Source organism: Carya illinoinensis, chromosome 2 (assembly GCF_018687715.1).
Source record: "Carya illinoinensis cultivar Pawnee chromosome 2, C.illinoinensisPawnee_v1, whole genome shotgun sequence".
NCBI lineage: Eukaryota > Viridiplantae > Streptophyta > Magnoliopsida > Fagales > Juglandaceae > Carya > Carya illinoinensis.
Genome location: NC_056753.1, coordinates 25,717,444 through 25,744,645, shown reverse-complemented (window position 1 = coordinate 25,744,645; position 27,202 = coordinate 25,717,444). Strand labels below are relative to the sequence as shown.

At 33.9% G+C, this 27,202-nt stretch overlaps 3 protein-coding genes across 12 annotated transcripts; 1 reads left to right on the top strand and 2 right to left on the bottom strand.

Annotated features, from left to right (window-relative positions):
- Positions 1-188: 188 nt before the first annotated feature.
- Positions 189-5,397, bottom strand: LOC122300518 (stem-specific protein TSJT1). Its single transcript, XM_043111239.1, has 5 exons — positions 5,101-5,397; positions 1,339-1,579; positions 1,117-1,237; positions 752-861; positions 189-539 (listed from the first exon to the last, which is right to left on the bottom strand). Exons 1-5 carry the CDS (start codon positions 5,301-5,303, stop codon positions 504-506), a joined length of 711 nt encoding a protein of 236 aa, XP_042967173.1. The 5' UTR covers positions 5,304-5,397; the 3' UTR covers positions 189-503.
- A 5,911-nt stretch (positions 5,398-11,308) lies between these two features.
- Positions 11,309-16,951, bottom strand: LOC122300517 (signal peptidase complex subunit 3B-like). 3 transcript variants are annotated; one of them, XM_043111237.1, is made up of 6 exons: positions 16,766-16,951; positions 16,435-16,482; positions 16,033-16,095; positions 14,910-14,963; positions 12,295-12,381; positions 11,309-11,792 (listed from the first exon to the last, which is right to left on the bottom strand). In XM_043111237.1, exons 1-6 carry the CDS (start codon positions 16,874-16,876, stop codon positions 11,667-11,669), a joined length of 489 nt encoding a protein of 162 aa, XP_042967171.1. In that variant the 5' UTR covers positions 16,877-16,951; the 3' UTR covers positions 11,309-11,666. The 3 variants fall into 3 exon arrangements, with proteins under 3 accessions (XP_042967171.1, XP_042967170.1, XP_042967172.1); XM_043111236.1 differs by having other exon boundaries at positions 16,620-16,911; XM_043111238.1 differs by lacking the exon at positions 12,295-12,381 and having other exon boundaries at positions 16,620-16,911.
- Positions 16,952-17,983: 1,032 nt separating this feature from the next.
- Positions 17,984-26,619, top strand: LOC122300515 (dual specificity protein phosphatase 1-like). 8 transcript variants are annotated; one of them, XM_043111235.1, is made up of 7 exons: positions 22,155-22,404; positions 23,573-23,614; positions 23,692-23,789; positions 24,214-24,364; positions 24,505-24,640; positions 25,163-25,307; positions 25,733-26,402. In XM_043111235.1, coding segments are annotated over exons 3-7 (633 nt in total). In that variant the 5' UTR covers positions 22,155-22,404; positions 23,573-23,614; positions 23,692-23,787; the 3' UTR covers positions 25,932-26,402. The 8 variants fall into 8 exon arrangements, with proteins under 8 accessions (XP_042967162.1, XP_042967164.1, XP_042967163.1 ...); XM_043111230.1 differs by lacking the exons at positions 22,155-22,404; positions 23,573-23,614; positions 23,692-23,789 and adding exons at positions 17,990-22,148; positions 26,409-26,619 and having other exon boundaries at positions 25,733-25,878; XM_043111234.1 differs by lacking the exon at positions 23,573-23,614.
- Positions 26,620-27,202: the final 583 nt, after the last annotated feature.

The following is a 27,202-nucleotide window of genomic DNA, read 5'->3' as shown; positions in this document are numbered from 1 at the left end:
AATGAGGTATGCTGATTTTTGTTTGATATTCGCTGCTGGGCCTTCCAAGCTTGTCTCATACATTGGACCACATTATGGGCCTAGGAAATCCCAATCCAAATATTACGTGCATGTTGGCTGGAATCTAGATATTGTTTATGGACTTTGTCGTTTCCGACAAAAAGATACAAAAATAAATGCTATCAGAATGACATCCATGAACCACAGACAGACAAACCATTACATTACATTATATGGACTAGAAAGCACAGCTGTACATTGATTGAGATTAGGAGCTACAGTACAAAGCTACAGGATAACTTTAAAAAAGGCCAAAACTACCAAGAAAAAAAAAAAAAAAAGAAAGAAGAAGAGCCATTCCCACCACATATCACTGACTCGTTCAGGTAGGTATTATTTTTACATGGCCCCTCATCCTCATGGATGATTTGCCCTGTAAAATCCATCTCCCAGCCCCCAAATGGATGTAGATTTTGTCTGTCCCTCGGAGAAAGGAACATCTTCTACTCTGTGGATGCAAGAACTGCTGGCCCTTCCACCTGAAATTTCAGCATACCGCCAAATTGACAAATCAATACAGCATGATTTGAAAAATATGTGGTGGCTACGTGAATTCCAATCAAAACTCCTTTTTCTGGTACACACTTTAAATCTTGGCTTACAAACAGTCTCCTTTTGGTACTTCCATATCAACAAACAACAAACCAGTGGCGGAGAATACATTCATTGGAGTAGAGTAGTAATTTTATACCTTGAATGTTGCACCCCATATCTCTTCATCAGTGGCAGGTACCGCAGTGATCTTGTTCTTAGGGTTCTCAAAGCTCCTCAGTTCTCCTACTGTGGTGGAGAAGAAACATCCTATACAATCCCAGCAAGAATTGTCAACCAAATGAAGTAAACTACAATAATAAAGAGGGATCAGGTTTGGGTCTAGTTCCTGTTTTTTATGTGGAACAAGTGTCTCTTGTGTTCTATTACTGGACACGTCTCACATCAGACGGATTATTAGAACTGGACCGAAGCTGGTGCCAGTAAAGAGTGAAGGTTTGTTGTTCATGTATATATGAATTTTAAATATACACAGACTGTCTACAGTATTCAGTTTTCACCCACCTTGAGGGAAAGAAGCAAGTGACTTGCCACAAGCACCTTTAAGCAATTCTGCATCGTCAGCAAAGGCCACGTATCCATCAGCAGTGATTCCCCAATACAGAGGAACCTTACCGTATTGGTCCTGTACGTACAATTACACCAACACAACAACTGCTGTTAGAAACAAATCACAGCAACTAGCCTTTTTTCTAAGGCAGTTTTGGGTAGGTGGGCTAAACTTACAGAGGCAACAAAGAGGGTGGAGGTAGACTTGTCAAAGACTACGAAAGCGAAACTCCCGCTAAGGTGGCCAACAACATGGCTTGCAGGATAGGGTGCACGGTCGCGGAGTGCCTTGTAAGCCTCAATGACCAAAATCACCTCGTTCGCAGACTTGGCAAGCCCATATTGCTGCCTCAAACTTCCCAAATTATCTAGGGCTCCCTCGAACAAGCAGAATATATCATCCTTAACGGCAAATGACCTGCAATTATCCATTCATATAGAAGCAGTACTAAGATTCCTATCAAGTTTGGCATGAACCTTAAATAAACCAATGAGGCAATTTGTTCAACTAGCCCTTGAGCTTCCAATTGCCGATTCGTCATCACAATGCATATACCAAAAAAAAAAAAAAAATTCCACCCAAGTTATGAACAAGAACAGAACCAAAAATTAAAAAACATTGGCCATGAATTCGTTTCCACGGATCAATGCAAACAGTGTGTATTCTAAAATCAACGCAAACAATGCGTTTCATTGACCAACATCTCTCTTTCACGACACCTCCAGGAAACGAAAGCTAACATTTCATATTTTCATGTCAAACTCATGAAAGGCATGTCAAGTTTAATATTGATCATCTACGAATCATTCTTTAGATTAAATGGGTTGCATGTACACGAGTCATCCCATCTCTCTCTCTTGAATTAAACGGATCAATCTCCACAACCTCGATTCATTATCTTTTTGATAAGTTTGTTGTCACATATAGGGTTTACGAGTTAAAATGAATCTGCCCTATTTAATTAATCAGATCCCTAAATAGCAACTACTACTCCGACAATCCTATCAAAAAATAATAACAAAAAGCTGCGAAACAATGGCAAGGGATCTCCATCCCCAGGTTGAGGTTTCATTTTGGGGCGGCATCTCAGAGTTTTGGCAATCCTTATCTGTTTCTCAACTACCTTATCCAGTAGATTCCAAAGGAGCAATGATGGCGAAGTGATATAGCCATTACGATGCCACCCAACTCCACCGTACCCCACAACTTAACCAATAAACTCTAGTATCTAGATGGACCCCACAATAATTCCCCAACAAAAAGATTGAGAAATGTGGGTTGTAACTTGCAAGTGTCTTTGTGCCCATTATCATATCTTTCCTGGTTTTTACCACATTTAATTATTAGCTACATGCATGTAATCATATTAATTAGGAACTAGATCTCACGGAAATAATTAACTATTTTAAATAATGTGTGAACTTTATATTATTTAAATAATATAACAAATTACATATTAATATGGTGTAAGAGATAATAAATAAATTTTTTTATTTAATATCATTGATACGTACATCTACTTTATGAACTGAATATTTTCCTAAAATCTAATATTTGCCATAAAATATTTATATCCTCTCCACATATCTGATGTGTGAACAAGTGGAATTTGTAAAGAAAAATGATAAACATACGTTATTTTTTACCATACTTTACACAACAATGCTTTAAAATGAGTGATATATTTGTAAATATTTTATAAAAATATCTTTATTTTATAACATGTATGAAATGTATTATAAAATGTGTATAAATAGCTTTATTTTTACACACGTGGCATACACTCAGCTAGCCCAAAAGTGAGTTTGGATTGAACCAATTGGACCACAATCACATCCATACGTACACCGTCAACACACGTTAACAATCATCCAACTGTTGGACACTAATCACCTAATTTGCCATGCTCACGGACTACCCAGATACCAAAAAAATGTTATTTATTTAACACCTGGCAACTTTGCGTGGAGCACTAGGTCGCATCCCTAGGCCATAGGGATAAGCACCCACTCATACCATTGTAAAATCATGACAACCGGACTAAACGACACGTGTCCAATACAACTAGTCTACTACTCCTTAGAATTTGTAGCAAGCGGTTTGGATTATTATTATTATTTTATTAAAAACTAATATTTTATTCAAAAATTTTTAATTTTCATCTTACCTTATTATCCCATCAAACACTTTCATCTTAATTTTTTTTTTTTTTTTAAGACAAGCTTGCAAATATTATAAATAAAAAATATTATAAAACTTTAAGGAGAATTTTTTCACTATCAATAAGCAAAATATAAAAAAAATCATATCTCATAAAATACTATCAAACAAAAAGTTTATAACTGCTTATTACGCTATTAAAAAAATCGATCAATTTTTAAAAACGGGATTTCAAGAAATTTGTAATATCATCCGAGATTGAAATTGAAATATTTGTCAATACACTTCCACTTTCATGTTAATCATTTATACATTTATTGAGTATTTAAAAAAAAAAAAAAAAAATCTATTCATTATTTATTTTATTATTATTTTATAATATAAAATTAAATAATAAATTTATAAATAAAATATAATAAATAATCACTCATAAAATGATAAAAAAAATTATAAAAATTGAGAAAATAACATTAGCTTTTTTAAATAAATTTAGAATTCGATTTGATAAATTATATCGTATCTCCAATTTTTAACAACTAAACAAACTGAAAATTTTGTAAAAACAAAATCGATATGAGAATTTGAATAATTATTTGTACTATATATGTATGTTCAAATTATAAAAAAAAATATTTTATCAAAAAATAACATAACATCTTATCTTATTTGTGGCTACCACTTTATCATTCCCTTTTAAATTTTTGTTCCCTTTCTTTTAATTTTTTTAACATTCTTATTCATTAAGAAAATTAAAAAATATATAATTTTATTACTAATCATTTTTTAATTATTAAGTTAAAAAAATTAAAATAAAAGATAAGTTTAAAGAACTCAACTAATATTTTCCTTTAATTTTTAATGAATGAGGCTACACCACCTTAGAGGAGATTACAAACAATATTTTCCGAAAAATTTAATTTAATTTTAAAATATCAATAAAATATAAAATATTTTTTAATTTTTAATTTTTTTATCTAATTATTATCTAAACATAAAAATTATATTAATATAATTTTTATAAATTTTAAAATAAAAATTATATTCAAACTAATTTTTATATTTTTATATTTAAATAAGTTTTTAATTTATTAATAGTTAAATTAATAAAAAATATATCTCAATTTTTAGAATTTGATAAAACATTTTAACTCATCTTGTTACTCCGGATTCTCCAAACGAACCTTTTAACTATTATCAACTAAGATAATGTTCCGAAGAGTCAGATCCTGATCCGTCCGTTATCAAAATGCGGTCGAGATTACTTGGTAACGCTGATATTTTTAGTACGGTCACATTTAGATATTTAATTGATTGAAGATAACTTAAAATTTTTATAAATAGTAATAAATTAAAATAATAGAATAAATTTTATAAAACTCACTTAAAATTAAATATATTAAAATGTTTAAACGAATTTATATGTATTTATAAAATCTTAAAAAAAGTTATTAGAGTTGCGTATAAAGAGGTAAAGGTTACTAGTTCTACCGGTTTTGGATTAAGATGCATTTAATAATTTAAAATTTTGATGTTTAGTGTTAAATTCAACTTAAAATTAAAATTAGGCTGAATTGAAATATATGATTTTGACTCGTAACAAAGGCAGCCCGGTTAACTCCGCCTGGTGGAGCATTTCCCTTCGATTGTTCTCAACTCAGACTACGGTACCATAATACCGTAATACGAAACGACGTCCCCACAGTGACTCAGGCCAATTCTTCCCTTTTAGTTTTCGTTTTCTTTTTTATTTTTGGAAGTTATTTAAAAGAAAAAATTACCTGGGCAGTAACGGTGACTCCTTGTGGTGAGTGTAGGCCAACTGGACGTGGTCTCCGACGTGTACGGAAACCGCGGAGGCATTGGTCTGTTCGAACCGGTTCAGAAGCGCCGCCGACGTTGTCTTCGGGGAAGGAGTCCTGCAGCCGGCGGCCACAAGTTCTTCCGGCGGAGAAACGATCGAGCTACTGAAAACCCCCAACATCTCCAACGAGAAAATTCTCTCTCTAACTCGCCAGAAAGTACTCCTCTTTTAATAAAGTTCAAGCTCCGACAATGAGATCATTATAGGAGATCAGGGAAGGCGGGTAGCCTTTTATAGGAAAAGAATCGAGGGCATTCCAGTAACTTTAAGATCCCCATGACTTTCAGTATCCGATGAGCTTAAGAAGGGCCACGTGATGTGTGTGGCCCACTTTTGGGCGATGATTCTTGAGGGACTGTCGACGAGGACTGGAGAGGAACTTTTTGACGTTACAGTGGGGCCTACCGGAGGGTAATTTTTTCTATTTTCTGGTCGCTTGTTTCTCAGATATGTCGAGCCACTTGCTCAAGCCGCAAGGTCCTGTGGCTATGAAGGAGTTTATTATCGGCTGTGGATGCATCCAAACTCTCTCGACATTGAAGACCGGTGGTATTTTGCCACGTCATGGTGAATGATTGTACCGACTTTTTAATATCTTTTCAAATGAGTTTTATATTTAAAAATTTTTTCAAATAGATTATAAAATATTTACACAATCCACGATTAAAAATATTATTATTCTTTAATTAATTACTTGCTTTACGAATAATGCATTTAATTTCATAGGTCACGTTCATTTTCATAAAACTTCTAATCTAATTAATATAATTTTTTAAATTTTAATATAAAATAAAATAAAAAATTTAATATTTTTAAATTATAAAATAAAAATAATATTAAAAAATATATTCTAATAATATTTTATTCAACTTTTCACTTTTATCACAACTCATATCATCTCATCTTAAAAATAAATAAGTCAATAATTTTTAGGTGAGGTTTAGAAAGTGAGATGAGATAAGATAATTTTAGATTAAAGATAAAAGTTGAATAAAATATTAATATTATTATTGTTTTGATATTTTAAAAAATTAAATTATTTATGATATTTTTTATGAAATTTTTAAAATGTTTTAATAATAAAACGATATAAGTGACATAAATTAACTTAGAAAAATAAAAGTTGAGATGAATTAAAATAATGTTTATATTCGATCTTAGTCTTTATTTATAGGTGAAAGAAAGAAATTTCCTAGCGCATTTCGTACACGTCACGCGACTACGCATGATTGCTCTGATAGGAAAATTATGTGGAAAATTTTATTTTTAATTATCAAGCTGCATTGCATTTCGAACAAATTTAATTTATATGTAAACCTTACACTGTGTATTTATAGTTAATAAATATAAAATTTATTATTTTATAATTTTATCTTAATATTTAAATATATATTATATTTAAATAGAATAATAAAAATAATAAATCATATGTTAACTAGAAATATTTGATATAAGATTTTTTTTTTTGAAATATTTTTTTCTGTATAATTATAAATAAATAAAAATAAAAACCATCAAATTTGGAAAAAATTAGCTGTAGTTGAGTGAGAATGGATAAGGTACAATTAGTATGATAATTGACCAAAATGATGGTGTCTTGGTTAGTCATAATTGGAGCAACCCACTTGCACATATGCCACTTGGTGCGCGTATATATCCTATACACTTCATTCTCGTTTTAATTTCATTTTATTAAATGAAAAATAACATATTCATTATCATTATCATTAGATGATAATGAATTATATAATAAATTATCATTCAATAATAATAAATACATCACATCTTAATTAATAGGATGAATGTAAAATGATATTATGATACATGTATTCACATGTTATTAGGATTTGACTGTCTAAAAAGAATAGTATGATATTTTAAAGAAAATAATTAACCTAACTAACCTATAGTTTTCTTACAATTATTCTTTTTAACTATATATTAAATGAATGAAAGTTGATTAAAAAAGGAAAGCATTGATGAACAATAACTGTACGACGTTGGTTACTATTATTTTGCAACATTAACTGTATCTACATTTTAGCAATATACTCTAAACTTATCACATAATAGTATTCCATGAACCTTTCATTTGAATAATAGAATAAAATCACAAAAAATAATAAAAAAAGATATTGATACTCAAAAATATGATGCATCATGCATGTATATTTCAAAGCTCTAGAATTATTTAAGACAGTTTGGTAAAGATGATGTATAAGGAAAGGGATGGAATCATGAGAGAGAGAGAGAGAGAGGATGGACTGCAATATTACTTTAGGGCATTCGTGGTGGTCTAGCTATTGTCAAATTTAAAATTTAATTAAAGTTAAAATTAATAGAAATATTAATCTATATTAAATTATCTATTTTAAAATTAAAATAATAATATAATATTATATAGTTTAATAATAATTTTTTTTATATTTTACAAATAAGTTTCATGTATTAATTAATAATTTAATTTTTATTTAAAATTATTATTTCTCCTTTTATTTCAACTTAATTATCCAAAACAAGAAAAAATAAGAAGAAGGGATTGAAATGGAAGAAAAAATCAAAAAAAGAAAGAAAAAGGGGAAGAATCCCAATCAAGGTAGTAGGAAATTACGTGTGAATGATTCATTGTGGATAGGCTCCAAAGATGAGGAGGAGGCGCCAGTCCCATGGTTTTGCCACAGTGGCACACTGTTTTGGAACAATCCGGATTTCATAACAGATTGAAAGATCGAGACCGTTCATCGTGATAACCTGCTTGATCTGCAATTTTCATTTTTCTTTAAAGGTATATTAAAAGAAACTTGATATTCTGAATGGAATATAGAAAGATAATATATAATAATTTGGTTGTTATAAAGGAAGAAACTCTTTTTTTTTTAAGTGTTAAATATATCTATAATTTTATAATTTACTATTAAGTGTCAATTCTATTTTATTAATATATATTTTAATTTTAATTTCAAATTTTAAAATATTTAGAATTTTTAGTAAAGAAGATATCAGCATGCATAGTTATATAAGTAAAATTATAAATATAAATAATATTTTACTTATTTTAATAGTTTTTAATTATAATATTATGTGATTAAAGGGCGATTTGTGCAGCAAATTTTGTACAGAAATCATTTATAAAATCATTAGAATAAGATTTGGGAATCAAACATGGATGAATGTATCAGAACATTGAACATGATGCGACTGTTGAGTGTACCGTTGAGAGGGCCAGATTCCCGGAAGAATGATGGGATTTGAAACCAATCTAGATGTCAATCACGTCAAACTTTGTCTTGCCACTGAATAAACTATTAAAATTTCTAAGGAAAATACAATTCCTACAGAAATTTCGGTAAGAATTCTTACCGAATAGCATTTTTTGTTTTTTTTTACTTTATGGTTAAAAAAATGTTTTAAAATAAATTTGTGATTTTTTTATTTTTTAAAAATATTTAAATAGTTTTAAAAATTGTTTAAAAATAGAAAAAAAAAATGTTGCTGTTCAATGCGGTGAGAATTCTCTATGTGCGTAGCACTTCCCAATTTCAAAAAAACCATAGACATACAGTAATTTTGGAGAAATTAATGAAATTAATTCATTTTATAAAATTGATTATATAAATGGGGGTTATTTATTATTTATAAACCTGTCTAAGATCTTATCCACATTCAATGTAAAATTTATTTTTCAGCATCTTCTCTCACATTTAAGTCAGTATTTTCCTGATCCTTGTCATGGGATAATTAATGTGGGTGTCTCCAAACGTCTTTTAGCAGGCTTTGATATCATGAAAAAATTCACAAGCTTGACGTATCTCATAAAATCAATTTTACAAAAGATGATTATCTATTACTTATAAACATGCATAACATCTTGTCCACAGGCAATATGAAAGCTATTCATCAACAAACGGATCTCACACAATAATGTGGCATATTACCAGTGTGGCATGTCTTTTTTTTTCCTCTCTTTCTCTCCCCTCTCTCCCTTTCCATCTCCCTTTCGCAACTACTCTTCACCCCTCAAACTGACTGAGAGAAAAAAGAGAAAACATTCCGATGTCAATGGCGGAGACGACGAAGATGAATAGGCTATAGTGAAGGGAAACGTTGGTGAGGGTCAAGGAAGGTGAGGGGTACTGCAATGATGTCGACGAGGGGCGAGGATGATTTGGCGGCAATGTTGGTGAGCCTACGAAGGCAACGTTAGTGAGGTTACAAAAGTGACGTTAGTAAGGGGTTGGGAAAGGAAAAAAAAAAAAAAAGAGAGATAATGTGCCACATAAATTTATTTGTATTTTATTTGTGTGTCTTTTAACAGCCTTCTCAAAATTTACATTGGAAAGGTCTAGAAATGAAACCAAAAAAAAAAAGAAAAAAGAAAAATAGGTGCGACATATAACAAAAGGAGTGGACCGGCGGTTGGATGAGGTATGGGACCAGATGGGAATGGGCGAAGATGCCTTAATGCAAAGAAGGAAAAGGAAAGTTTGGTGTTTGGATTTGACGAGGAAGAAGCCATTTCACCATTGATTTAAATAATAATAATAATAATAAAAGGCCTAAGGAGTATCAATCACACCCACATCCACAAACACCAAGAATTTGAGACCGACGGCTAGCAAAAATCTTTACCAATTTGTTCAAGGCAAAGTGACAGCCACTTCTGCTGCCTTCTTCCTTTGACCTTGGTTGGGGGGCCACCTTCCAAATCAAAACGAACACAGGAAATATGCTAATAGCAGGGTGATTTTACACACAAAGAAATAATATATACAAATTTTAAATGCATAAATTTCGTATAAATCTTTTATAAAAAAGTAGATCTCATTACAAAAAGTATAAAAAACTCACTTTTTCATGATAAGATTCACATTTTCACAAAATTCTTATACAAGACTTATAGATTTGAGAGACTTGTACCGCATTACTCTTCACACACACCCACCCACTTTGCGACGCCATTCTTATTTTGTGAATTTAATGGGGCCCCTATAAGCATCAATATCCATATGGATTTATTTGATTCTATTGGATCAGTCCCTATCATGGCTGGCATTTGATACGTCCATTATCCCTACTTATTTTTCTTTTTCTTTGGGATGGGGGGTTATATTTGAGATAACTAATTCTTTAATATTTCTGAGGGAAAATAAATTATTTAAACCTGTCATTGTTTCATCACCGTTCTAACTTTTATTAATCAGATAATAGATAGAGAAGATGATAACAAGATAAAAGAAATCAAGTAGAGAGGACTCAACGTGTACGGAGGAAAATGGATGGAGTGTCCTTGTCTTGGGTACGTTTGGTGTAACTTCCTTTGAAACCCAAGTTTATGATAGAAAATCTGTCAACTTTGTTTAAAAGACTATAAGATCCCGTTAGAATTTGAACTGAAATCAATTCAATTCAATCTAATTTTAATATTAAATTTTATCTAATATCGAAACATTCAATTTTCAAATTACTAAATTCATATCATCTCAAAATTTTTTTACACATAAGACTCACAATTTTTTCAATTCAACACCTCTTTATACGTGAGACTCACATCCTTTTTCAACTTTCCATAAATATATCTAAACTCATCTTAACATCTAAATATATCTAAACTCATTTTAAGTAGACTTTACAAAACTCACTCAACCATCTTAATTCACTATTATTTATAAATAACTCAATTTAGCACAACATTCCAACGGAGCCTAAAAATGAAAAATTATACATTCCATACTCTTATCCTATTATAATAAGGTGACTTTATCAATCAATTTTTGAGTTTTTCTTTTTCATAATAAATGATTGTTTGAATGTAATAAAAATACTATATTTAAATAACGAAAAGAAAGTGTAATATGTAACATTACTCAAAGGATAACACGTAAAAAAGTGAAAGACAAATAAATAGGATATGTTTGTCATGGAAGTTTGATTGTACAAGGAAGGCCGCTTAATTGGCTTATCTGACATGGAAATCATGGATTTCATTCTCTATTTAACTCACTTGGATGCTTGATTACTAATGCCACGTCAACCTTGTAAGATAAATATGCTTTTTTTTTTTTTTTTTTAGTAAGATAAACATGCATTGATGTTTGTAGATATGAACGCAGCGAGGATGCTTCATGGGATATAAGTTGGCTTGTTAAATTAGTAACACGAGGACGAGGCCCCCATCTCTTTTCTTAGACCATGTGATAGAAACATCATTCAGCAGCATGTTTGGATAAACTACCTGATGGACCATGGTCATGCCACTCTTCGGCATCTGATAGAATCTCCTCTTCAAACACGAGAAGTTCCTTTCTTGGAAAATGAATCTCTCAACATTATAGACCCATTAACTATTAGGCCTAAGGAAACTAAGTCTCTCAGAGGAAAAAAAAATCACAACCCTTCGTCCTTCATCTTCAGTTAAGCCAACCACGACGCACAAGCATCCTTGATGATATTAAAGTTATATCAAAACTCTTGAGAATGACATCCTTATCTATATTCCTTTGGCATTCGGTATCCCGTCATAGCTATTTTGTCGGCAAACATCTTGCCAGTTTTGGGCATGACATGCCAGTGCAAAGTCAAGTTAAACTCTTTACCCCTGAGATTGCTTCCCTGAAAGTAAACGAACAAAGAAGACAACATCACTTGTCATACCCTTTAACACCCAATGCCAGAATTTTTCTATTAACAACAGGTGCAAAAATGTACTATATGTAGAAGAGGGTTGGGGGTATATGGGGGACATTTGGACTACAAGTTCATTGGCAAAAATGGACCATATGTACAATCAATGCTGCCACCAAACCAAATGCACAGTTACAATGAATTCAGAAATGAGTATGACATGTATAAAAGGAGTCAAATCATGCTCGTACGTAGGCTAGTTAGTCTATACATTATTTATTTTTATTTTTTTTGGCTAGGCAACTTCAATTTTTAGGGGCAACAGCCCTGGTAGTTGGGGGATCGGACCCCAAACCATGAACCCTATGGTCCCTAAGGACTAGGGGTAGGGTGCCATTTAGCCCAAAGGCCATTGGCCAGTTAGTCTATACGTGTAAGTACTGCTATATACCAGGAATTGATGCAGATCTATTTCAGAGAGAAGGCCCACCTGATCAACAAAGCGGTACTTGTTTGTGGTATGAATCAAAAATTTTGCATGTTCTTTAGATGGTATAATGCCATCCCAAAGGGAAACCTGTTCCACAACAATCAAATCTAGTTAATCTGTCAAATTTGTGTCCCAGGGGCTAGATTCAGTCAATTGTCAACGAAGAATGGACAATAAATCATTTCAAAGCATCATACATGTGTGTATACGCATGTATATATATATATATATATTTTATAAGTAAGCATGTATATATATATTATATCCAGTCCGATATGTTGCATTTGTACAGGGACAGGAACCATTTTGCCCGTTAAGACTTGTTACTACAGTCATTGCTTACAGGTACAACTGATAGAGTTAAGATTTTTTAAGTGGAAAATCGTCTAGATTTGGAAATGAAAATGCACCCCATGGCAGGGTGCAATACCACTTGAATGGTTTCAGTGGAGAGTTATTATATATTATAGTGTGCAAAGAAGGCTATGAAGAGTGAGCACTGGAAGCAAGAAAATATTGACTGAGACCCACTGGTGAAAATCTAAGGGGGATGGGCAGAGAGGATGGATGAATTAGACCGCAAACTGTCAGAACCTTCCCTAGTCAACAACAAAGTTTCACACTCTTTGGTAGGAAGAGTTTGGGTTTCTGCAGCCCAAGTGAAACTTCCCTCTGGACCTGCATTTATTGATTAACATTTAGCCACATATCACTTGATCAGGAGGACATGCAAGACTTGTAGACCTGCGATCATGGCAGATCACTTGATCAGAAGGAAATGTAAGACTTGCAGAGGATGTGATGCCAGCAAATAGATGCAAAATTGGTAGGGAAGTTTTCCTCTCATGGGAGCTATCCAAATCCCATTTTCAATTGACAATCTCTTAACCGGCAACTTGGAAGGTGCTCATGTTAACATCAGCTGATTTTGCAAAAACAGGGCAAAAGTAATTGCCAGAAAAAGTACTACCCTACAGAATACTGCTATAAGTCTGCATTCAAAACCCAAATTAGTAAGTGCTAGCAGAACCGAACAAGTACAAAAACTCAATCCAAATAAGACAGCATGGATAAATATAAAATTAATTCATAAATCTGTTCTAGTGTTCTCCTAGTGAAACTATCAGGAGATATACATTAGGGCTGTACCCGCCCTATACAAGCGGGTCTGCCCTCCCTGCACCCCAGCCCCACTTGGGCAGGGAGGCCATTTAGCCCCCCTTCATCCATCCCCGTCTTTTGCACACTCCATTCGTACCCGTCGACCTACTGGATGGATTTTTCATCATCCCGTCCACATAGTCATCCAAAATCAACATCAAAACCAAAAAACCTCAGAAGTCTCCTAATTTTAAACAACGAAAAAAAAAATCAACATTGAAGGGAAAAAAAAAACAAAAAAAAAAAAAGAAGAGAGAAGAAAGAAAGAAAGAAAAAAGAAGAGTTGGATGACTGAAAGAAGAAAAAAGAGAAAAAAGAAGCTGACCAGTTGAAAGAAAAGGAAGAAGAGAAAAAGAAGGAGAAAATAAAAAGTGGGGCGCCAGATTAGGGTTTATACTTTAGAAGATATGTTTATATATGTAGGGACTTAAGGTAATAATATGGGCAGGTGAGCGGGCAGATTTTTAACCAACCCGTCACCTGCCAGTTTTAAGAAATATAATGAATGTATCTGCCCACCTGGATTAACAGGTGGATTTTTCACCTGTTACCCTTACGGGCAGGCAGATTGGGCTGGGCAGGTCGGGGAATGGGCCCCCGTTTCCGAGCCCCAATATACATGCTAAGCATCCCATTTACAAAAACCAAAATAAGTTCGGAATATAAAAATGGTACCATTGTAGCTGCATGCATTAGGGGTGTACAAGAAACCGAAAAACTGGTTGTGACCGACACAGACTAGTTGCCGGAGTCACGAACTGGCCGGAACCGCCAGGGAACAGGTCGGCGGGCGGCATAAAATTAACAAAACCGACCTTCATAACTTAAGTGGAACGGCGTCATTTGATGCTATCAGTTGTGATTAAAACACATCTAAACGACGTTTGTATTAAAGCAAACGGCGTCGTTTTATCTATGGGAAAAGGAAACAAAATAAGTAGAACGATGCCGTTGGATTTAGAACCAAACGGCGTTGTTTTGATCTTCTTCTTCCTTCTTCTTCTTCTTCCCCGATTCACGCCGTTTCTGAGTTTCAAATCCTCTCTCTCTCTCTCTACTCTCTCAGAGAACCAACGCCGCTAGGGGAACCGAGAACCGACCGTGAACCCCCAGAGAACCGCCAGAGTAGATACGGACGGTTTTCCTCCTCCCCATCGACCGGTTACGGTCGGTTCCTCCGGCAAATCTCACCTCGACGGTCGGCGTCGGTTTTACCCAAAAACCGCGCCGATGAGGTCGGTTTTCACCCCTAGCATGCATCCAGAGGTGGAGACAGGATTTTTAGAAAGTGGATATGATGAAAAAGATATGATTAAAAAATGCAATAGCAACAGAATAATACTATCTGAAGTATCATTTTGACCTAATATATACAATAATTTATTTTTTAAGTAATACTGACTCAGTTAAATTACGCTCTATGTTTGCATTCATTACAATGCACTAGTGCATACCTGATTCAGAGAATTTTTTGGGGTTTCATACTCAGCTGCTAGGAAGACAAATACCTGAAGTTTATAAGTAAACGTAAGATGTGACTGGCATAGATCCAAATTCACCAGGTATTGATCAGAAATATGAAGAAAAGGCTTGCAGCAAAATAGAAACATTGAGAAGAAGTGGTGTGATATGACCAGCATGTTCAATTAGAGTTTATAGGACACTAAATCGTTACTTAAGCATTAGCCAAAAAACAAAAAAAAAAAAAATTCTATACTTAATGCACTGAAAATCAAGTGCATATCAAGGAATCTAGAATCAATATAATGCATTACTTATTCCACAAACAAGAAGTATATGTTTAACTTGATTAACAGTTAGCAAGAAAAAAAGAACACATAGAATATCTTCTCAGTTAGAGTCTAAATTTTATTTCTTTATTAATTTTAGTCTAAAATTTATTTATAATGAAAACTCAAACTTAAACAGTTATAATGGTTTTGCTTGGAAAAATTTCAGCATAGGCATAAACATTGTATTTAAATATTATATCGCATTTGCCACATAGAAAGTCTGATAGAATAATGTAGAATTTGAAAATGCGATGATTTAGACCTATATTGCAATAAAGCCAGTACAGAGTTCTACCGGCGTTGTCCAACAAAAACGGATGGCAGTGAGTAAATCCATGAGAAACGGGAGGAATATTGGGCAGAGAAGAAAACTGAATTGATGCAAATCAACATGCACAAGAGTCTCAAGCCTGCAGCAGGAGAATCTACTGTTTAGGTCTTGTTAAAGAAATCTCCAATAGTAAAAGCTTTCTGGAGAGTGGACTATATTAGGAAGAACATTCAAAATATACTTTTTTGTCTACAGGCAGTGAAATAATGTTGTAAAATGGGCCATTTAACATGGAATCACTGTCGTTCTCGCATTGAGTTACCCATGCCTACGGGTGAAGAGCATGATGCAAAAATATAATAATAAAAAAAAGGGTAATTTCCAACAGTACCTCAAATACTAACAATGGAGCTTATATAAGCTGCATGGAAATGACTACACTCAAAATTTCAATTCAAACTAGAAGTAGAACAAAAATAACCAGCAAGCATAGATAATGGTTCATAGAAAAACCTGTTTCGTGTTCCAAGTGAACATCGATTGCAAGTCAGCTGCAATTTTAAATGTCAAGCTCACCTAATAACAGATGAAAGATCAGAGTTGGTCATCAAGATACAAATACACACATCCACCATGGTTCTCACAGGATACACACTTAGGTAAAATTCCAATGAAATAACAGAAGTAATAGATACAGCATTACTAGAAGCGATACGTACTCATCCAGAATGGTTACTGACTATGTGCAGCTTCGAAACAGTGAAATTAGATTTTTTAATGAGTAAAGAAAAGTGAAATTACTGCAAATAAATCGTAACATCATTTCACTATTCAACTAGTCTATCCAGAAATAGCGATAAAAATTAAGTTATGCATGGCACACAATAAAATTCTGTAGAAATGTTAAAGTAATACCTCTTCGTTTCCCTCAGATTGCTTCTGAAACCAGTTAAAGTTTAGCACCTAAAATTTACAGAAAAAATGTAAAGGATCAGACATAATTTCAGAAAACGCTCCCCCCCCCCCCCCCCCCCCCCCCCCCCCCCCCAAAAAAAAAAAAACGAAGGATGCGAGAGAGAGAGAGAGAGAGAGGAGTTGACCTGGACATTAGCGGAGGGAGAGGGGACACTGAGGTTATCAGAGAGAGAGGCGATGACGCACATTAGGGCCAGTACGGTTACACCCAACGTGAGCAGAGCGTTCACTCTGAACCCTAATGAGTGCATTTTTTTTATAATCTATGAACCTTATTTAACAAAACAAAACCTCTCTCTCCGCCTGCGCCTATGATTAGGTCGGAGAATTGAATCTTCTCCGCCGACTCAAGAGTTTTGGCAATAGGACGTTTTGGCCACATGCACCATTCCAGAGTTGGGAGTCCAGGTACTGTAGCATGTGCCTGTGGGTTGCGATTTCAACAACACTACGTCGTTTTTCCCATTTCTTTCTTCTTCTTTTTTAAGTTTTGTTTTGTTTCGTCTCTACTCTTTAGTCTTTTATTTAATATCTATTAATTATCTAATTTCTTAAGTAATATTTTTGTATCCTATTGAGAACACGAAAGGTTTCTAATGTATTGTGAGTACTAATTTAATAGAGAGGACAAGAAATGACTTTTCATCCGTACAGTTTGGTTCAAAGTTTTAATATCATTTTGGTGGCAGATGCGGTTAAGTAACGAAATATTTCGTAACTAATATTATTTTAGAATAGTCTATATATAATAAATTAATTATATATATATAAATTATATTTTAAAATAATATTAATATGAATTTTGAAGAGTTAAAATACATATTTATAAAATTCAATAATACTTCTAAATTCTTAATCTAACTATTTAATTTATTTAAAATTAAAAAGTACTTTTAATATAACACCCAAACAATTTTATTTTTTCGAGTTTTAAAGCTATTTAAGTAAAGCTATTTAAGTAAAACTCCTGCAATGAATCCAAAACACAAAAAGAGAAAGTAAAACTCCTACCGGCCTAAATATTTTTATGGAGGCAAAGCAAAAAAATCATAAAAAAAAAAAAAAAAAAAAAAGAAAAAGAAAAAGGAAAAAGGTCCATATAAATATCTGTCTTAAGATTTGGACGATCTCTATGGTGTTTACTTGAGAGTTTTCATCTTATTTCTAATACAAGTTTTAACAGTGGTGTGGCCCTTTGTGGGCTTTGTTCTGTCTATGATGGAAGACGAATTAATATGTAATATTGATAAGATTCAGTTATTGGCAGTGGTGACTGAGACGATTATGGTTTCAGATTCTATCTTGAATTTAAAATCTAATAAGATTGACTGTTGTTTAATATTTTAAATGTTGACGAGGAAGTTTGTGAATAAGGAGGTTTTTAAGAATACAATGAGGGTGGTGTGGAATCCTAAGGGTGTAAAATTCTTTGATCTCAATAATAGATTATTCTTGACACAATTTATAGATGTGGTAGATAAATCTCGTGTTACTCGGAACGGACCATGGTTCTTTGATAAAAGTCTCATACTGATGCGGGAATATGATGGGAACAATCAACTCTCTATGCTTTGTTTAAATTATGCATCCTTTTGGTTTAGGCTATTTGATCTACCATTAAATTGCATGAACCCAATGGTGCTTCATGTGATTGGTAATTCTTTTGGGGAAGTGGAAGATATAGATGTACCAAAGGCAATGCCAGCATGGGGAGAATTTTGTCGAGTTTGGGTTAAACTGGATGTCCGATTGCCTCTTCCATGGGTTAAACGTTTGAATTTACGAGATTTTGAACCTTGTTGGATCCATTTGAAGTATGAGAAGCTTCAATGTTTGCTATTGTTGTGGTATTTTGGATCACTCAGACCTTGAATATGATCTATGGGAATCTAATATGAGTCACTTTTAGATTGAAGGTTATCCTTTTGGGCCATGGTTAAGAGCGGATGGGAATTTATTGTGGAGTCATGGACGTCTATCTCGTCGATCAGATGCAAAAAATGATCTAAAGGGTTTAGTGAAAGGAAATTATTCTTTGATGAGTCGTTCTTTACCGTTTGTGGCTAAACCAATGGATTCTTTGGGGGAGGATGGTATCAATGGAGAAACGGAGGAGCAATCTCGGAAAAGAATTGTTACTGACGATGGTTACATTGGAGATTGACTTTGGGGAAGTAATTGGTGAGGATAACCCTTACTGAATATGGTTATGGAGTGATGCCAGTTATTTCTTCAAATGCTAAAATGAAGGAGATGAAGAGCGTGCCATCTGATTGGAGGTGTGGGTCTGGAATGGGCTGTTTTAATGGGTCCAAAATGGATTGCTTGAATATAGTTGATAGCAAGGATGGGACGGATCGTGTGAGTAATCACTTTCATATGCTAGGGCAAGTTTCACGTCTAAGTATAAATCAGTCAGTTCTACAGAGAAGAAATTGCAGTGCAGGTTAACGACTATTGAAGGGAAACTATCATCAGAGATGAAGGGTGGTCCAATGGGCTTGAAATTACAAAATGTATTGCTAAACTATCGTCTAGGTGTTTAAATGTCGATGGAATTCAAGATGCAAAGGACATCGGGGTTAGGGATGAGAGGATTTTTGCTATGGCGGAGGTGCCGAATGACAAGGAAAATTTTATTTTTCCATCGCCTAATTGCTCTATTCAGAAAATGGATGTTCAGCAAGGTGCAAGGAGAGGTCGGACGGCTGGAATTAAGTTTTTGAGAAGGGTGGAAGGTGTCATGAATTTCTCAAGCCAAGGCTTCTGGTTTTAAACCAACCACAAGTAAGTCCCCTTCTTATTCTATACCATTAAAAATGTTAAATGAGTTGGAGGGCTATGCTGAAAATGAAGTTTTAAATGAGTTTAAGAGGCTTCGATCTTTCGATGATAGTTGTTTGGTGGATGTTAAGATTTTATCGACGGAGGCTGATATTCAGCCCTGCTAGTCACCATGAAAATGCTAAGTTGGAATACTCGTGGGCTCCCAACCCACGGGTTGTTTGTGTTCTTCACAATGTTGTGCGAAGAGAAGATCCCAAAATATTTTTTGTGATGAAGACAAAATGTGAGTAGAAAAATGGAAAATCTGAAGTTTGTATTGGGATTTAATGGTTACTTAGCTGTGAATTGTGAAGGAAGAAGTGGGGGTATTGCAATTTTTTGGCAAAAGGGTGTTATCTTGAATCTCGTGTCATTTTCTAAAAACCATTTTGATGCTTGGGTTACTGATTTGGCTATGAATTGTCGTTGGCATTTAACTATTGTTTATGGTCATCTGAATTCTGTTGGTTGAAAGGGTATTTGGCAGTTGATTAAATCTATTTCGGGTCCTCTAATTTCTCCATGGTTTTGCTTTGGGGATTTTAATGAGGTGGTGTCTAATTTTGGAAAAATGGGTTGTAGAATATGTAATGAAGGGCAAATGAGGGACTCCAGGGATGTTATTGATCATTGTCAGTTTCAAAGTTTACATATAGTTGGGGTTGAGGATTTTTTTCACATGGTCTAATATGCGATAAGGTGATGCTTTCATTCAATAGAGGCTTGATAGATTTTTGGCCAATCTTGAGTGGATGTTTTTATATCCTTCTACAAAAGTAAATAACTTTGCTCTTAGTTATTCGAATCATAATTGTTTACTTCTTGATACTTGTGGAGTGGAATTGAGAATATGTAGAAGGAGGAAGTTGTTTCATTTTGAGGCTATGTAGATAGGAGCTGAGGGGTGTGAGGATGTTATTTGTAAATCTTGGAATGCTCGGCCCCATGACAATGTTCTGGATAACTTGCAGCAGTCTCTCCTGCAGTGTAAAAAAGAGTTGCAGATTTGGAAATATCAGTAGTTGGTCACCTTCATTTTTAGTTAAGAGCAGAACAGGCTGAGTTGGAAAGATTGCAGCATAGACCAGGTTCTATTATGGACATTAGAAATATTCGTCAAGATATAATTGTGTTATTGGAGAGGAAGGAATTGATGTGGAAACAAAAGATCAAGGGCTTTATGGTTACATTTAGGAGATAAAAATTCAAAGTTCTTTCATCATAAGGCTTCTTAAAGGCGACAAAGAAATTCCATTATGATTTTATTTAATACTTCTAACACTATGGATATGGATGCTATTCTGGATACTATTCAACCAAAGGTGACCTCTCAAATGAATAAGATTCTTTTACAACCTTTTGTTGAGGAAGAGGTGAAGGATGCTTTATTCCAAATGCAATATATGAAGGCACTGGTACTTGATGGTATATCTCCTATCTTCTACCAAAAATATTGGCATATTGTTGGTGAGTTGGTGGTAAAAATGGTGTTGGCTAGTCTGAATCTTGGGTATAATCTAGCATAAGTTAATAAGATTTATATTATACTTATCCCAAAGAACCAAAACTCTAAAAAAGTTCAAGATTTTAGACCTGTTAGTTTGTGTAACGTGTTGTATAAGATAATGGCTAAAATGATTGCAAATAGATTGAAGATTATCTTGGATACTGTTATATCTCCTATGCTAAATGCTTTTGTTCTAGGAAGACTTATCACTGATAATGTATTAGTAGCTTATGAAGCAGTCCATTTTATTAGAAGAAGAAGAAGAAGGGCCCAAAATGGTGTTATGTCCATTAAATTAGATATGAATAAAGCCTATGATAAGGTGGAATGGAAATTTGTGGAAAGAGTGATGATTTGATTGGGGTTTGATAATAAGTGGGCGGCATTGATTCTTTCCTGCTTATCTTCAATTTCTTATCATATTCTTATTAATGGTGTGCCTTTGTCTTCTATTTTGCCTTCTTTGGGTTTAAGACAAGGTGATTCGTTATCGCCATATCTGTTTGTGTTGTGTGTGGAAAGTCTTTCCTCTCTTATTCAAGACGCTGAGAAGAGAAGAGTGTCGAGTGATCTTAAAATCTGTAATGGTTCTCCGATGTTAACTCATTTTTTTTTTTTTTGCAAATGACTGTTTGCTGTTTTGTAGAGCAAGTATAGCTAAAAATTCTATTTTGAAAGATTTACTTAATTTATATGCCAATGCCTTGGGTTAGCAGGTTAATCAGGAAAAAATAGAGTCATTATTAAGTAAAAATATGAGGGTGTAGGATGAAACAGCTATTAAGGCACTTTAAAATGTTTCGGCTATTCAACACCATGCTTAAGTATTTGGGATTACCATCATTTGTTGGTAGATTTCGGTGTGCTATGTTTCAGGATATTGAAGCCAAAGTTTGGAATAAGTTATAAGGGTGGGAAGAGAAGCTTCTATCACAAGCTGGCTGGGGAATTTTAATAAAGGTTGTGGCACGAGCTTTACCAAAGGCTTTTGTAAAGAGTTGGTGGAAAGTATGTTTGCTAAATTATGGTGGGGGCACTGTGGTGAGGAGAATCGTATTCACTGAGCTAGTTGGAAACATAAGTGTGAGTCAAAGATGGTTGGTGGAATAGGATTTCGAAATTTGGAATTGTTTAATTTGTCATTACTTACAAAACAAGGATGACAATTGATGCAAAATTCTGATTCTCTTTTCTATGATGTTTTTAAAGTCAAGTATTTTCTAAAAACAACTTTTTTAAAGTCTCAACTTGGCAAGAATCATTCTTATGCTTGGAGGAGTATTTTTGCAACTAAAGATATCCTTCTTCAAGGTTGTATTGGGTGAGTAGGCACTGGAAAAAATATTAATTTATGGGAAGATCGGTGGGTGCAAGCAAATTTGAAGCCTTTTAGTGGACTTCCTACTCTTGTTTACCTTTGGATGCTATGGTTGATATGCTAACTATTTCTTGTGCTAGATATTAGAATGAAGAGCTGATTCATAATGTTTTTCTGGCCTATATAGTAGATCGGATTTTGCAGATTCTTTTGCATTGTTAGGCTGTTGATCAAATTGTTTGGGGAGGAAACAAGTTAGGTATGTACTCCGCTAAATCTGGCTATCATTATGCTATGGAAATGGTATATAGAAAAGATGATGTGGGGTCTTCTCATTCTGGTTCTAATAAAGGTTTATGGAAGAAGTTGTGGAACTTGTCTCTCTTTAATAAAGTTTAAAACTTTGCATGGAGGGCCTGCACTAATAGTTTGCCAACTAAGGCTAATTTGCTGAAAATTTGTGTAGTGGAAAATAAAGTGTGTGATTTTTGTCATGTGAAGATTGAGGATGTTACTCATATATTGTGTTTGTGCTCTAATTTTTCTGAAATGTTGATATATCGGCTTGAAATGATAGTATGAAAGATTATGGAAACTGATTTGGTTTTGATATGACTGTTTTTTACAATCTGCTGGGAAAGATATCGAAACTTGTGTTTGTTTGATAAAGCTAACAATTCAGTATTGGATGTTGTGTATCAATGTTGTGAGTATGTAGATTGTTTCAATGCTATCGAAGTATCTTCTCATATTGTGAAAATAGAAAAAGTGTTTAATTGGGTACCACCTCCTCTTGGGAAGGTAAAACTGAATTTTAATGCGACTTTGTTTAGAAATGAAGGTAAGGCTGGAGTGGGAATCTTAGAAACCATATGAGACAGGTGCTCTTTGCTTTAAACCAAAAGGAAGATGGTGTTTTTGAAGTAAATGAAATTAAATCTTTGGCAATCTTGAGGGACTTGCAAATTGTTTTTGGTATGAGTTTCTATAGTATTATTCCAAAAGTTCTTAGACAGTTGTTGACGATATTAAGAAAGGAGCGCTTCTCTAGTTTCACATGGGTCTATTGTTTTGGAATTTGTTCAACTACTACACTTGTTATCAGATTATGAAATCTTACATGTGGGAAGACAAGGGAATGAAGCTGCGTATATGATGGGAAGATTTGCTCGGAAAATTGATGAATCTTTACGGTGGTAGAATTGTTGTCCAGATTTTATTCTTAATCGAGTCCTTCTTGATGCTGAAAGTTACTGCTGTTTGGATTAATAGTATTTCAGTTTTATGGGTTGTAAATGGTTTTATTGCCTTGTATCTTGTACTGGATATTTATTTTCCCTGCGAAATGAAGTATATGTCTGTTATTTAAAAAAAAAAAAAAATCTATTAAAAAAAAAATTGTCTAAAACTCCCGCGTAAATGTTCAGTCTTTCTCAGACCCCGATCCCGCTCGATTTAAAGCTTCTTCTGTAAGTCTGTTGCCTTTCTTTCCTTTCCCCTGTTTTCCTTCTCAATTACATTTTCGTAATCTGTTAATTCTTGTTAGGTATTTGATGAAGCCTAACCTTGGTATACAGTAATGGTAAAGTAAAAAGTCGTTTGGATTTTCTGGAATTGCCCAAATGCTGATGCGGCCTGTTCGATGTAAATCTTGATCTTCGTCGAGTTGTTATTGCTGTTTGGGTTATTTTCTGGTGTCAAATGTTTTTTTTTCTTGAATCTAAAATCTTAAAATGATATGTGCTGTCAATCTTTCACAATCTTGTGTGTGCAATCACGCAACGTTTAGATGTATATCTATTCTTTGGCTTAGTCGAACAATTTTTCGGAAGTGGATTATTTTCAGCATCATGCATCAAAGGACGAAGAACACGTCAGTCTGCTATTACATTCTTGGTGGTGTTGATTGAATAGGACTCTTTGGTTTATCATACTATATATAATGAGACAGCGTTAAAGTCTGTGTATTGTAGGAGAACCGCGTAACCGCGTAATTCCTTCTCATTTTTATTACTTGAACTTGCTGAAGAATCCCACACTCGTTAGCAACTTTATGCCTGGTTTGTAGGGGAGGGAAAGAAGAGGAAGAAGTGTTCAAGTTGCTCCCTGCGATGGATCAGTTTGACGAGTCTTTCAAGAACCAAAAAGGAGGACCTCTGCAAGTTTTAAAGGTGACAAGATACGTTAAAGAGAGCGATACGCTGAGCGAAATTGAAGAGGTGATTGAAGCATGACTTCATCATCTTGTTTGATACTTCTACTGCTTATTTCCTAAGCATCTTGATTTTTGTTTTTCAGTCTTTCTGATACCAAGGTTTTTACTTTAAGTCCGTTTTATATTTTCTATTTCATTTAACAGGGCCTTTTCTTGGGTTCCATTGGAGCTGCAAAGAACAAGACGGCACTGAAAAGCTTGAATGTTACACATGTACTGACTGTGGCTAGTTCATTGCCACCCGCACATCCAAATGATTTTTTATATAAAGTCATCAATGGTACGAAACTTCATTCTTGTGGAATATGTAATTTTCAAAATCTTGAAATATATATGGGTGTGTGTGTATGTGTATAGCCACGCGCACAGTAATGAAGATTTCCTTCAGGTTCCAAGTTTATTCCTCTGTTTCTATATCTTATGTTTCTCCTTTGATCTATTGTTCTTTGAGCACAGCACTCCATTATCTGCTCCTTGCATCTAACTTAACTGTTTTGGGTCAGCTAAAATGATCTTTTAACTCTATTTCTTTTATTTAAGGGGATTTCCATTTGTGTTTGTCATGTCTAATCATAAATTCATACATCCTGGTAATAGTTTCTCAAATGAATTAGTTTCACTAACCTCTCTTTTTTTCTGTGGATTTATCTCACAGTGCCGTGTAATATTTGTTTTGCTAACACCGAATATGTTTTTAATGCCTTGAAGATATGAATATGACGATGCTTATCATTGGTCTGGACCTTGTTGAGCTTCTAGAACTGAAATTATAATACATCTCCTTTTTTGCAATTCGAGGTAGTCATTGACAGAAAAGACACAGATATGAAACAGTACTTCACTGAGTGTTTCGATTTTATTGACGAAGCTAAAAGATTGGGCAGTGGCGTTTTGGTTCATTGCGTTGCGGGAAAATCCAGAAGGTTGATTCTTCCTTCCCCATCTAGGTCATTTGCTTTCGAGGATCTTCTTCTTGCCAATTTTCTTTGGATTATAAGGCTTCTCCTCTCCCCATAAAAAACACACAAACTTGCAATTGTTTCATGATTTTGCTCTTTTCTATTTCTTATGTGCTCTTCTTTTCTGATTTTACAATTTTTCATATGCGTAGCTAGTTTCGGTAATTACATAATAACTTTTTTCTTAATTGAAGACTTATATCATGTCTTAAAGTGCACTTTTCAGAAAGAAACTCAACGCTTCAAAAGGAAACATATATTGCTTCACAAAATAAGTGGACTTTTGAAGAATATCGTGTATGCATTGAATTGGCCTGTACAGCTGTACTCAGTCTTTGATCATGTTTGAACTTTCACCTTCCTCCAAAAAAGGGTAATATTTGAACTTGTTATTTTGCATATTTGGGTTTCAGTGTGACTATTGTCGTTGCCTATCTGATGAAAAAGCATGGAATGAGCCTATTAAAAGCTCTGGAGCATGTGAAGAGCAGACGGTCAAAGGCAGCTCCTAATTCTGGTTTTGTTTCACAACTAAGGGAATTCGAAAAATCTCTTCAAGGTGTGTTGTTTGTTTTGTATAAGAATTTGGATTTATTTGCATATCTTAATTAGAACCTCATCTTGCTTGGCACGTGCACAAAGTTTTTGAAGAGATCAAGGTAAACAATGTAGTTTAGCTGTGGAACTTTCTGAGAATTCTTTTATTTTGCTCAAGAAGTTAGTCCTTAACCCTGTTGAACCTTTTAAAATCAAACATAGATTGTTGTTTTATCATTTAAAAAACCTTGCGCTTTTTAGTGAAGGATGAATTATTTTATAATTCCAACGGGGTTATATGGAGATCTGGTTTGTAATATGCTATACTTAACACACCCTCTAATATCATTTTTTGAGTAGTAGTCTGTAAGAATGGTGAAGATTTCTTACTTAAAGAAGAATGGTGAGTATTTTATGTTTGCATTTAGTGGATGGTTCACTTGAGTCTTTGTCTGAAGCAAACATCTTTTTGTTTTCTTTTTCTAGTTTATATTTTGAATTTACTTCAAATTATATCTGTTTTGCATGACCTTTATAATGCGTCAAATGAAGATTCAAAGAATACATGATGAAATGCATAGAGGCCAAACAAGGTAGACTGCTTTTTGGTTGTTGATCTGAATGAGATGTAATCTTCTTTGTAGAGAATTGTGTCAATTGTTGACTAAAATATGAAATAGACTGCAAATCGAAACGATTTGATGCAAGATATACTGGTTATGGACATTGTACACAAATAAACGAAGGGATCAGTTTTATGATACTTTGCAGCACATCAAGCATACTGGCATTAGTTCCATTGTATATGAACGTCAAAGTTGCAAATCTTTGCCAAAAAAAAAAAAAAAAAAAAAAAATTTACATAATTCTAGTTGTTTGTTTAGAACATTGGAAATGTTGGTCCCCCAATTAGGAGAAGCAAAAACCCAGTAGAAACTACCGGGCCCGAAGATAGATAAATGGGCCTAACATTGGCATCCATTTGTAGCCGAGGATGAAAATCAATGTCTTTAAACATTGGCCTTAATTTAAAAATTTAGCCACCATTTCATCTCTCTGTTTTAGGTTCACCTTCCACCATGTAGAAGGTGAACCTAATTTCGTCTATGAATGGTATCTTATTTACACTAAACCAAAAAAGAAAGGAAAGCAAAAGTACCACATGCATGGTATCTTATTTACACCAAAACAAGAAAGAACAGAAAAATAGAAAACAAAGGAAAATGCTACTTAGCCCCTTCTGCCACTCAATCATGCCGACTCAACAGTATTCATGAGATTCTCAAATATCATCATGTTCTTGATAATATTTTTAAAATCAAATTATTAGTAATTAGGATTTCTTA

What these genes read in the sequence shown, in the direction of transcription:
- LOC122300515 (XM_043111228.1), top strand. Translation starts at nt 21,997, where the DNA reads ATGCAAAATTCTGATTCTCTTTTCTATGATGTTTTTAAAGTCAAGTAT. An exon ending in CGCTGAGCGAAATTGAAGAG is followed by an intron (nt 24,365 to 24,504) that starts GTGATTGAAGCA and finishes TTCATTTAACAG; the next exon opens with GGCCTTTTCTTGGGTTCCAT. An exon ending in TTTATATAAAGTCATCAATG is followed by an intron (nt 24,641 to 25,162) that starts GTACGAAACTTC and finishes AATTCGAGGTAG; the next exon opens with TCATTGACAGAAAAGACACA.
- LOC122300518 (XM_043111239.1), bottom strand. Translation starts at nt 5,303, where the DNA reads ATGTTGGGGGTTTTCAGTAGCTCGATCGTTTCTCCGCCGGAAGAACTT. An exon ending in ACTTGCTTCTTTCCCTCAAG is followed by an intron (nt 862 to 1,116) that starts GTGGGTGAAAAC and finishes GGGATTGTATAG; the next exon opens with GATGTTTCTTCTCCACCACA. An exon ending in TATGGGGTGCAACATTCAAG is followed by an intron (nt 540 to 751) that starts GTATAAAATTAC and finishes CTGAAATTTCAG; the next exon opens with GTGGAAGGGCCAGCAGTTCT.
- LOC122300517 (XM_043111236.1), bottom strand. Translation starts at nt 16,745, where the DNA reads ATGCACTCATTAGGGTTCAGAGTGAACGCTCTGCTCACGTTGGGTGTA. An exon ending in CTCCCTCCGCTAATGTCCAG is followed by an intron (nt 16,483 to 16,619) that starts GTCAACTCCTCT and finishes TGTAAATTTTAG; the next exon opens with GTGCTAAACTTTAACTGGTT. An exon ending in AGTACCGCTTTGTTGATCAG is followed by an intron (nt 11,793 to 12,294) that starts GTGGGCCTTCTC and finishes GTTTACTTTCAG; the next exon opens with GGAAGCAATCTCAGGGGTAA.